The 12,716-nt window shown below is 39.4% G+C and overlaps 1 protein-coding gene across 5 annotated transcripts in view; it reads right to left on the bottom strand.

The window, feature by feature from the left end:
- Positions 1-12,716, bottom strand: part of GABRB3 (gamma-aminobutyric acid (GABA) A receptor, beta 3) — a 231,646-nt gene that overhangs the window by 18,179 nt on the left and 200,751 nt on the right. For all 5 annotated transcript variants that reach the window (XM_012647973.1, XM_012647975.1, XM_012647972.1 and 2 more), the window contains one exon: positions 552-704. In XM_012647973.1, the coding sequence (XP_012503427.1) occupies positions 552-704 (153 nt within the window). The remainder of the gene's footprint in view (positions 1-551; positions 705-12,716) is intronic.

The following is a 12,716-nucleotide window of genomic DNA, read 5'->3' as shown; positions in this document are numbered from 1 at the left end:
ATTAAAAATAATATTGGAACCTATAAAATATATTGTATATCAGCTAATAATCCAGTTATCAATAACCAACAGTCAGAAAAGACCATTAGAGTTTTCGAGAATTACTCAGAATCTAATTGCATATTTTAATGCTCACTAAATTGTGTAATTCCAATTATATGTTGTACTATTTGACTATTTTTCTGACTTAAAAAACAAGAATAATGCACAATTAATCAAGTCTTTTTTCTGGGCCATGGAATAATTTTGAACAGGAGATGTTAATCCTTGCTTTAAAATTAGTGTCAAAAATAGTTTTATTATGCAAATATTCTGCGAGCGTATTTTGCCTTTCATGGGCATGAAAATTCACATTTGAGCCTTATAATTAAATTAACACATCAAGAGAATCGTGCGTGAAATTAGTGTTTCAAGACAAAAAGTGACTATGTGGGCAATGCCGGTGTCATGATGTCAAAAAATTGTAGTTGAACTACAGCCTTTGAACTCTCTTAATACTGTAATAACACGGTTACTTTACATTTTAAATATCACTTAAAAATAGCACATACCGAGGGCAACTCTAGCAGCAGATGCATCATAATTGATCCAGAAGGACACCCACGAGAGAATCGTTATGAGTATAGAGGGCATGTAGGTCTGGAGAATGAAGTATCCAATGTTTCTCTTCAACCGAAAGCTCAGTGAGAGCCGAGGATAGGCACCTGTGGCGACAGACAAGGGTGTTACGCTGGAGAAAAGGCACTGCAGACACAGTTGGCTTGGACGTCCATGGTCAACAGCACGCATTTGAAAAGTCCGTGAACAGAGGGGCAGTCCACAACTATGTAGTTTGCTTCTGTCAGCTGATGGTATTTAAAGAAGAGCTGGGGGGAGTGTTTTTCAGTCTATTTATAAGATAATGATAAGGATACTCTTCTAAGGCTAAAAGCTCAGCTGAGAACTACCCCTGGGAAAACTTTGGGGAAGTTTTTAGCTTAGAATACAGAATAATGCCAAATACCTTGTTTAAAATTAATGACTGTCCCCTTCTTCACTGTACACAGGGGAGATTTGGCTCAAGGCTTTACTGGGCAAAAATGCTTTACCAGTCATCCTCTCAGCCCATCCAGCATGACCCTAAACACAGGCGCTGGAGGTACTGTCCCTAGATAATAGGAATAGCTCAGAGGCACCCTAAGAACCGGGGAGGCAGAGGAGCAAGGCCAGTCCCGGAGAAAGCAACGGCGCAGGCTAAGATGCTCGGCCTCGGAAAAGGCGTGGAGGAGAGCCTGGAAGAAGCGCCTGTTTTCTTGCACACGGATCCCTCTGGTAACCCTCGGATGTGAACGTTCTACTTAGCACACTTTGGAATCCTACCACCCTGCCACTATAGAGGGAGAAAACAGCCCATTTATGACGCCACACTTAGCGTTATATTTGCTTTTTCTGATTTATTTTGTTGGAGCAAGTATGGCCTTCATTTCCTCCAGTCCACGTCAATAGTCCGCTTTATGTAACCCTCTCAGCTCCTTGCCCTCTGGGTTCCGAGGAAGCTGGCTGAAGGCCAAACAGTCAAAACCCAGTAGCCTCCTCCAATCACCTCCCTCGACTCCTCCCCTGCTACCCCCACAGAAGGATGGCTCTCTCTTCCTGAGATAGCCTGCACCCTAAGGAGACCTGGCCTTTCTTGATCTCCTTCTAGCCAAGCCTGACAGGCTCCTATTCTCCTGCCCCCAAATATATGCATCTTCCAGACCTTGTTCCATGTCTCTGTCTGTCCCTAATTCTTTTCTTTAGCAGTCTGATTCACTCCTATGACTATTACCACTGTGTAGAAGATGAACGATTTTCTTTCCAGGCCTCCTACTTCAGCATCAACCACATTTTCAGCCAGGATTACATAAAAAAGAAAAGAAATCACTTACCAGATCTAGCACTTAAGGCTGACAATCTGGGAAATTTCCTCCAGTCTGTGTGTATGTGTGTGTGTGTGTGTGTGTGTGCGCGCGCTCATCTGTGTCTGTGTGTGTGTGTGTGTGTGTGAGTTCTTTCACACAGCTCTGATCAAATGCATATTTTATTCATCATAGTATAAAAATTCTCATAGCTGTTGCAAATTATTTGTAAATGCAATTTTTAATTCTTCCTAATTCTTCATCAAATGTATACACCTGGACTCTATAATTTATAAATACAAATTCCTGAATGCTGTAGATTTAGGTGCTTTCCATTTTTATAAAACTATAAATAGCACTCTTAAGAATATCTTTGGGCAGAGCCCTTTTGCTATATTTAGACTTATTTCCTTAGGATGAATATGCCAAAAGAGGAACTGCTGGGCCAACGTTTAAGGCTTTTGATATGTATTGTCAAATTACTTTGCAAAGAATCACACCAATGAACCCTGCCACTATCAGCAGTTTATAAAAGTGCCTATATCACCTTGTAAACATGACGAAATTATATAATATCTTTTATAAATAACTTTTGCTAATTCCCAATAAAGATCCAACCACAAACCTAATTTGAGGGTTGGTAATTATTTCAGTGTTTGACATGAGGTAAAAGTGTACACTGACTTTCATTCTATAAACAGCGAACGGATTTTTCCAGCATCATCAATGAAATAAAGCTTCCCTTCACATACATTGGATACAGCCCTGTGGTTTTAGGTTCCACTCCATGTAAATCTGGGTCATTGACCTGCAGTGCCACCCAGGTGGGGCAGACCCTCCTCATGGGCCTTGCCCTCTCCCAGCAGCAGGCCCTCCGCGCTGTCCTCACATTCTGGAAGCACAGCATCGACACACACTGTCCTGCCATACTCAAAATCTTCTGTGGCTTGTTGTTTCCCACAAACATTAAAATATTCATCCAGGAAGTTTAGTTTCTCCATGTTTTCCCAACTTAAATTCAGTTTGATTTTCCACCATATCTCTGCATTAAGCATAGCATTTTCTAGTCAAAGACATTTTCACTGCCTGAAAATAATTGTCCATATTCCCTGCCATTGCTGGTTCACACCCACGGTTCTTAAGACATGTCTTTCCTTATCTGTACTTCAAGGTCTTGGTCAAATCAATCCCCATTTTTCATGAATCCTTTCTTCTTTCTCCTAAATGTAAGTGATTATCTTCTTAGATTATTTTGTTTCTGACTAAAAATGTAATTATTGATATTTACCAAGGTAAGATCTTCTTTAGTAAGTTGTACACTCCCCAAGGCAGAGTTTGTGAAGTACTGTATTTTTAATATACGATGCCTAGGTAAATGCCTAGGAAAATGTTAAAACCATCACAGGTTGTGAATACATACATCTGTATGCTGAATGAATGAGAATAGGAATATTTACTTTGTTTATGTGACTCTTTAGTTGAGGTTCACACACAAAACGGTCAATGTCTTTATTGAATCTTAGCTTAAAATCCCATGGCAATTTCAATATCTTTATTGAGTTAACTTCAATATTGGCTCTTAGTTTGTGATTTCATGGCAATCTCAGGCCTTTCTCATCACTTATCATTTGCTTCTCTTTGCTTCAGATGAATTTCATTATGTCCACTAACTTGGAATAGTCTCTGTATTAGTCAGAATAGGATGGCTTATGCTGCAATAACAAATAGACCTTCAATCTCAGTAGTAGTTTATAACAAAGATTTTTTCTTTCTTTCTTGGCTACATTTCTACTTAGCTCCCTCTATCTGCAATACTGCTGGACGTTGTGGTAGAAGCACCAGATATACTTCCTACATCATTTCATTGGCCAGAGCAAGTCTTATGCCCTATGTCATCCAAATGGGAATGTTTAATCCTCTCCCAGAAAAGAGCAGCAAATAATTTTGAATGATAATGCAATTTACCCTATTCCCCAACTTTCTGTTTCCCAAGTCAACTTTATTAACATTTTCCAAAGTATACCTTCAGGGAAACCATTCCTAATAGAAACCAATATTGACACCCATGCTATGAAGTATGATGAAACTTTCTGTGGAATACCTGCCCGGCAACATGGGGGAGGACAATGACTTGACTACATAGTCAAACACTTGGAAGATCATTGGAGACCTCGAGGAAGAGAATGCTAATCTGATTTCAAAAGTATATTAACCTCTGGAAATTTTCCAAAATACTCATTGACACAGAATTTGGAATTAAGAGAATATACCATTTGCTTACATACTTGTTTAGAAAATACATTCTATTTGTTAAAAGTGAAATGGCTCCTCAAATCACCAAGATTTTTAGGCATTCAGCATATGCCCCATTTTAGTCTCAGAGGTGGGAATGGTGAGTGGGGAAATCAACAAAGATGAATAAAAGCCCATCTAAGCTCTCAACTAGCTCCCAATTCATGTCAGAGAGAGACTAACTCAGAACTTGGCCTGGGTAAAACTGAGGAATGCACTGTACTGGAGATACAAAAAATATTCCAGGGCATGTGATTCAGTGCTCTGGGAAAAGTTTCATGGTATCTGAGCTGAGACACTCCTGGTTGAATAGGATTCCTTCAGGCAGGGAAGAAGCAGAACTTTCACAGTCAAGAACCCAGCGAAGCCAAATGAAGAAAAGCCTTTCAGGATGCCAAGAGACAGAGACCTCAGAATGTTAGTAAGCACAAGAATTACCAGAGACAGTAGATCTATTTTGCTAGGCAAAAGCTTTTGCCATCTGATGTGCATCCTAACAAGCACATAACAAAGTCCTTACATGGGCAGGATGGAATGCCATGATATATGCTGTATCTATGGAGAAAACTTCTGAGTGATCAGAGCTAGTGGCTAACAACTCAAAGCCGAGAATTAGTGAGTCAGCTGCACCAAGACATTCCCTTCAAAACAGCAATGGAAGCTTTAAAATTACGGCAGAAAGGCACTGAAGCCCTAATGCCTGTGTGTCAATGCAGATGTGGTCAGATCCCCAAGCAGATGCTGCGCCAAGAAACTGAGGCATGGTCCCTGAACACAAGTGCACCATTCCAATTCAGGGCTTCCTTGGCAAAACTAGCTGGTGTAAATGCTGATCCCAACACTTTCTCCCCACATGCATTCAAAGTTATGCCAAAAACCAAGCTCTGGATCTCTAATCCAGCCTAAATTTATATCACTCTCTAAGTATTAATGTTTTTGAAGAACTCATTAAAAAGTGGACACAGAGGATCATGCCAGCTTTGCAGAGTGATAAGAGATGCTCAAATGTACCTGTAAAGTAACAAGCTGGTATTTTAGCAACTGCAGCAGAGCTCACCTATGCATGCATCTCTTCCCCACCCAGGCAGCCACTGTGGGGCTCTCCCACCATGGCCTAAGAGGCTTTATAAGCGCTCACTTCGTGCTGCTCTGGCATCCTTTACGATGCTCTTGTATTCACTGGTAACCTACCTTCCACTTTATAATATGGCCCGAAAGAGTGGTACTAATTCTCACTTCCATTACTAGTTACCTTATTATATGTTGAAAAAAACCTACAAAGGAAAGGAAATATATGAAATAAAAAAGAGAGAGAGAAAATACAGCCTTGGAGCTAAAAACAAGCAAGCAAGCAAACAAACAAACAGAAATAAAAAATCATCTGTTTCAAAGATTGTCTCAACCAGGCAGTCAGTCTTTTCTGATCCTCCAGTAAAACCAAAGTATTGGACCACATGTCATGGCTGCAAAGAATGGGGACATTTGAACAATCCAGCCTCACAGCTTATTTGGGATATTCCTTTTTGGGAAGCTGACTATTCTCCCAGACCCTCTGTTTCCTTGTGTGTAAAATTATGGCAAGAATATCATAAGTGACAAAAGAAAAAAATTAGATAAATTAAATAAATCAAAGGATACTGTCAAGAAAGTGAAAAGAAAACCCACAGAATGGAAAAAAAATATTTGCAAATCACATATCTGATAAGGAACTTGTATACAAAATACATAAAGAATGTTTACAAAAAAGACAAATAACCAAATTTAAAAATGGGAATAGGCTTTGAACGGATATTTTTCCAAAGACAGACAAATGGCCAAAAAGCACATGAAAAGATGCTCAACATCATTAGTCATTAGAAAAATGCAAATCAAAACCACAATGAGATACCACTCCATATCCACTAGAAAAGCTACAATCAAAAAGACAGACAGTAAGACATATTGGTGAGGATACAGAGAAATTGGAACCTTCATATACTGCTGGTAGGAATGTAAAATTATACTACCACTTTAGAAAACAGTTAGACCATTCCTCAAAAGGTTAAACATAGAGTTATCACATGACTCAACAATTCCACTCCTAAGTATGTGAGTTCATTTCCTAAGAGAAATGAGAATATATGCCATACTACAACTTATACTTGAATGGTCATAACAGCCTTCCTTATTCCTAATAGCCCAAAAGTGAAAACATTTGTTGATCAGCTGATGGATAAACGAAATGTGGAATATTTATATAATGGAATATTATTTGGCAATACAAAGGAATGAAGTACTAATACATGCCACAACATAGATGAACCGTGAAAACATCATGCTAAGTGAAAGGAGTCAGGCACAAAGGACTTTATATGATTCCATTATATGAAATGATGAAAGGTACAGAATAGGAAAATTCATAGAAACAGAAAGTAGATTGATATAGTTGCCTAAGGTTGGGAAACACAGGCTGGGGGAAATGGGAAATGACTGCTAATGGGTACAGGGTTTCTTTTGGGGGTGATAAAAATATTCTAAAATTGATTTTGATCATTATTGCATAACTCTGCAAATATATTAAACACCACTGAATGTATGCTTTAAATGGGTGAATTATATGCTATGTGAATTATATCTCAATAAATCTGTTAAAGGAAAAAATACCTACTATGTGTATTTTACTGGAATTAAATGGCTTCATTCATATCAAAATATACTGTCTGACCCAAAATGCACACTCAATATATGCAAGTTCCTTTTTTCTTTTCTTTTTCTCCCTGTTTGGTGCATTCTCTTCTCATGATTCTATAATCAAAGAGTTTTTATCATTGAGCACATTTTAAAAATTTTGCTAGATGTCTTGAAGGAAATTCCAAAAGACGAAGATAGACAAGAATTCTTTTTTTCAAAGGAGATGTATAACAATGAATTTTGGAAGAAATCTGGTTTCTGTAGTGAGACATGTGTCATATGCCAGGAGGGCTTAAAAAAAAGTGATGTCACAGCAATAAGATAAGACAGTTAAGCTCTTCTTTGGCACTGGGAGTGAGCATGCTCTGATCCTGCCACTGGGGACTGAGGGATTAGGGGTAGTACCTGGCCAGGAAGCACAGGTGAAGTATCTCTAAGGGCCTTTCTAACAAAAGTCAATGGGTACCAAAAAAGAATGGGAATTTGAGGTTAAATTAAATTATAAATACAAGACAGATGGTAATTCCTTCTTTTAATATTTCATGTATCTTCTTTATACTGCTAATGGATGACCTAATGGGCAATAATTTGATCAAGAGGTTTTAGTTTAGTAAAAACTAAAGCTTGGAGTTCACAAATAGACTTAAAAAGAAACTTGAGTGCATGTATGAAGAAAGGGGCAGGTAGACTTTTAAAAAATTCATAATTTGTCATGATCATTAATGAAGAGGCAAAACATTGATTTTGAAAACTGATTTTTGAAGAATAGAAAATTCACATATCTTAATTGAAATGTTTCATCATCATTCATTTTGGATCCTTCTCTTTTTCTTTCTTCTAATCTTGGCCAAAGTATTTTGAAATAAAGTAAGAATATATCACTGTCCAAATGTACCACAGAACAAAAGGAGAGAAATAAAAATACCATGTAATTAAAGACACATATTAAATAATCTGTTCTCTATGGATCTTGAAAAATTCTCAATCTTTCAGCTCAGAGACAACTAAGAAATTGGGGGTAAATTTCAGATTTGGCAAAAACTGTACATCCCAAACTTTGCTGGTCAGCAGGACATATATTCAAAACAAATATAAAAACTGAAGTCCCAATCTGGTGACCTGTGTGTCCAGAGCACCATTTCAGGGGCTCCTTGATTTTTAGCTGAATGTATTTGTACAAATAGATTTAATTCAGAATTTCTTTAAACTTGATCCTTTTATCTGTTTACCACGCAAGTGCTTTTGCTCACATTTTCACAACTTGTTACTGCTACAACCAAAGATGCAAATATCCTGACTCTGAGCTTTAAAGTACTTTCCTCAATAGCACACTATTCTGCATAAATGTTTCCTCTCTACAATGTTATCAGAAATATACAGAATTAAATGATTTATGTTTTCTGAGATATGATTGTAAAACATGTTTCCTAAATTTTCTTCTTTCTTACTCTCATGTATTACTAGCCTGAACTAAATAAGAATTAGATATTGAAACAATTATAAACTTTTCTAAAAAAAACAGAGGGGTGGAAAATAAACCATGTTAGGTATTGTGGAATGGGTAACGCATACACTGGAAACGGCTGGGAATAAAAATTGAAAAAATTGAAATACATCTTCTTGAAGGCACTGGAGAGAGAACAAGCCAGTTAAAACCTGTATCAAGATCTGAGAGAAAAAGGAAACAGAGAGGGGCCCATGTTTCAGGTAGCAGCACTTTTTAGAAGAGAAAGACAAGAAGCTAATTAGAACATCTGACAGACTCAGGGCACTAAGGGAGCAAAAACTAGAGCCAGGGACTCAAGAAGGGAAGATATAGTAAACCTCTTACATTTTGGGTTGGTTATGCTCATACAAAGAGTTTTGCTCAAAATGTAAAAATACACCAGAAGGTCTCACCTATGCTCAAAGACTGAATCTGAACTCAGAATTACCCATACCCCAGAAAGTGAATGAAGTTTATCCTAGATTGCTAATGCCACCGATTGTCGACCACAGGCAAGCAGGCATCCTCTCTGAAAGATAAGTCAAAAGATAATTTTCAGAGTGAAGCATGGGGAGAAAATAAAATGCAATATACAGAAATAAGCGAGAGATATAGAGAAGATATAAAGAAAAGATTTGAGATGTGTGTAATTGGAATTCTAGAAAAGGAGCGAGAGACTTCAAACCAAAGATTCAAGAAGATCCACAAACTCCAAGAGACTAATCACAGAGAAAACTACATCATGATTATAATGTACAACTTGGTACATCATACTAATGCCAATGAAAGCCAAAGACAAGGAGAAAATCATAAAGTCATCTAGAAGGAAGAAAAACAGATTGCAGTCACATGCTGCATAATGATGTTTCAGTCAATGATGGAACACAGATACGACAGTGGTCCCGTAAGATGATAATGGAGCAGAAAAATTCCTATCACCTGGTGACATTGTAGCCTGGTCCCAATAAACTTCCAAAATGTTTGTTCTTTTCTAATCCCTTTTTGGAGAATTCTCTCTCAGGCTAGAAAGTCTTTCAATCCTGTTTACTGATCTTATTAATTCATAAAAAGTGTAGAAATGAAAATAAATTAGTATAATATTTGATATTAAAATATGTTTTAAATGATGTGGCTTATTCCATTCCTTCATGCATAGGTGAATTAGAATAAGTTTTGAGTGCAAGCTCTTTGAAGGTTGGAAGGTTTTCTAACTGTCTGTTATGGAGCCCTTGCACTCTAGCCAGCAAATGCAGGAATGCAGAACATGCTGAAAAGAAGACATGATTTTGCACTCTGATGACCCCGTGAGTCTGTGAACAGTTTAAGTATTCTGCCCCATACCTGCAGTGTATATTTTCTCCAGATGTGTTTAGGATATGTTCTACCATAAACATGCTTAAAAGGAAGACAGAGATTGCCCCTGGGTTAAGAGTGGTTCTGAGTGGTATTGAGTTAGCAGATTCAGGAAGGCCATTCTAAGTGGCTGCAGTATCCCGTGGAAGCAGGTGCACCCTCTGCAAACACCTCATCAGACTTTCTGATGAGGCTGCATGAAAATGCAATAAGAAATCTTTGTGGCAGCACCATAACGACCACCACTGCAATTTTCTAGGCAAAGGCAGGCGTGGGCAGGATTATTCCACTGGGAGAATACTACTCCTGTGTTCTGAGCAGACCTCTTGCTCATACCACGTGGAGCATCAAACAGTCTAAATCCCAGCTTTAGAAGTTCAATATCATTTTACTCAATGCATCACAGGGCAGTTTTCTCGGTGTGTACACTATTCCTTAGTGATACCCTCATGTCCCTGCTGGCTCTCACTACCCACCCAAGGTGAGCACCTTAGCATGTTCTCTACAGGGGACTGCATGGACATTTGCAGGACACGTTGAGACAGAGGATAAAGCAGCACTGTATGAAAATGGGCCTGACTGGCATCTTAAACACTCAGTCTTTCTATCTACTTTTCATGTGCATGGCTCTCAGAGGCGGGGGCAGGAAGGAGGCATGTTGGTGACGACCTTGACTCATTGTTCACTTACTCAAGACACTGCCACACAACCCATGTCCAGCAGTACTCAAGACAGGGGTGGGAGGATATGTCCTTGAAGGCACAGGCACCGTGAGCTGTGAACAGAGCTAGGAGGTGGTCAGTACAGCACTGGACATGCACAGCAGCCACCTTGCCCAGTCTGGGGGTAGGTCATGGGCTGAGCAGGTCAAAAGGTTCCCCAGAGGAAGTAGCATCTAGATGAAGCTAAGGAATGAGCTGGCACTGGCCACGAGAATGGGAGGCCGGTGGCTGTGGGTAGGGAGAGTTCAACCCATCCCCTGGCTTCTTGGTGGTTGTCACAGGACCGGGGCTAATTTCTACCCACTGCTTGTTGTCCAAGTTATATGGATAGCTCTGCCTTCACTTAGCATTTTCAACCCAGAGTTTGCAGTGTTTGTAACGCCTCATAGTTTATGAAGCACTTTCATTTATTTTCTCAATTACAACGCAAAGCATTCAGTAAGTACAAAGCTCCTGAGACAGCACTGCATGTGGTAAAATACACATAGTTGTAATTTAGTAAAACCTCAGCAAGAAGAGACTGAAGAACAGAAGATACCATCTCAGTCTTCAGATACTTGACACAGAGATGACAATGAAACCCTGGCCAGGGAAATATTCACTAGATATTATCAGGAGAACATGATCGTGTCTAATGAGGCAAGGCTAACTGCAGGTGGCCTAAGTTCCTGGACTGCCAGGGCTGGCTGCTAGCCCAGAGTGGGGAGAAGGTGGCTTACTTTTGGGAGGAGAACAGTGCCACCTCCTCTGGTCTTCCTCTTTCCCCTTCCTTCCTGCCTCCAAGGCCATCCATAACTCTTGTGTGCACAAGGATGAGCGTCTCCTATGTTATGAAACATTGATTGGTTAAATTCACCCTCTGTCTTTTGACTTTTCAATAACCAGTCCCAGAGAGCATCTCCTTCTCAGGTGATCCTTCCTCCCCATCCAAGTTTATCAATCCTCTACAGTTATGGAGAAAAGGGGTACACATGATGATGGTACTTCCTTGGATGACCCACTGCTGTGAGTCACGCCAATCATGCCAGCACAGCCAGTGTCCCTGAAGGACTCCAAGTGGATGCAGGACTCACCTGTGGCAAAGACGACATTCCTTGAGACCAGACGATGCTCCACAATGGAGAACTGAGGGAGCTCAATCCTTTCCACTCCAGTGACAGCCTTGTCCCCGCCACGCCAGTAAAATTCAATGTCATCTGTGGTGTAGCCATCTGTCAGGAAAGAGAAGGAGAGAGATGGCGGGTATGAAACATCATCATTTCGTATAAATGCATGGCTAAATAAATTGTCATTAATAAAATGGAAGTAATGGCTTTGCCATATTTGAAGTAGATTTGCTTAATGTGTTTGTCTATGAGAAGTGCCATCAAAGAACTAACTTTCAAATATTCTTGTGTTTCCTCTATTATTTGATTTGTACCAGGCTGGTACTGAAAAGTAGTGAAGCTATGGAGACTGGGCCCTCTAGCCAAAGTTCTGTTTGCAAAGTATAACTTTAGAGCTGGCCCAGAAATCACATAGAGATGAATTGAAAATATACCCTAAGTGCAATGAATAAGATAGTTGTAAAAGAAAATGAGAATGCAAGTGTGAAGAGTCTGCAAAGGCAAACTCCTCTCAAGAGCTACTGAAAAGCTCAAAGACTGAGGGTGAATTTAGCTCATCAATGGTTGATTATATGAAGGACTTGCAGAGAACAGTAGCATTCTCCTCGGCATTTTTGGATGGTTTCCTCAGCTCTTCCTGGCCATGGTTTGCCAACCTTAGAAATATCTTTTGTTGGGATACTACTGACCCTTAGAGATTTTCAAAAGTGGTTTCCTCGGAAGGAGGGGTGGTCACTGGCTGGATTATAGCTCCAAACCCAGCTCTTAGCGCAGTGCTTATGCGAGTGCTTCATTCAGTGCGGAATCATTGCTTCTTAAGAATGACTAAATAGGGCAATAAATTTGGATGTGACTTGTAACACCCAGGAGTCTCCTAAGAGATTAGGTCGACTTTATCCATAAGATCAATTAGAACTCAGATCTGGAGAAAAACATCATATCAATATAACACACCTTTGATTTGAGCATATAATACAACAAAAAGGTATTAGCCCAATATTTGTTGTTAGACAAACAAATAAACCAAGGCCATGAGGATGACTGTCCCTCATGGCTAATCCCATCTCCCTATTCCTCTCTGTTGTCCTCTCTTTAATAAAATACACAGCTTACTACATGGTAGGTGGCATAGTCCTCTGCTTAAAACCCTCAAATGTTTCCTAACACAATTAGCAAAGCAAGCCCAAACTCCTTGCAAGGACCTCAAGAA

The sequence above is a fragment of the Propithecus coquereli genome, unplaced genomic scaffold (genome assembly GCF_000956105.1).
Source record: "Propithecus coquereli isolate 6110/MARCELLA unplaced genomic scaffold, Pcoq_1.0 Scaffold28, whole genome shotgun sequence".
NCBI lineage: Eukaryota > Metazoa > Chordata > Mammalia > Primates > Indriidae > Propithecus > Propithecus coquereli.
The sequence above is the reverse complement of the archived record's forward strand: the minus strand, read 5'-3'. Positions and strand labels throughout refer to the sequence as shown.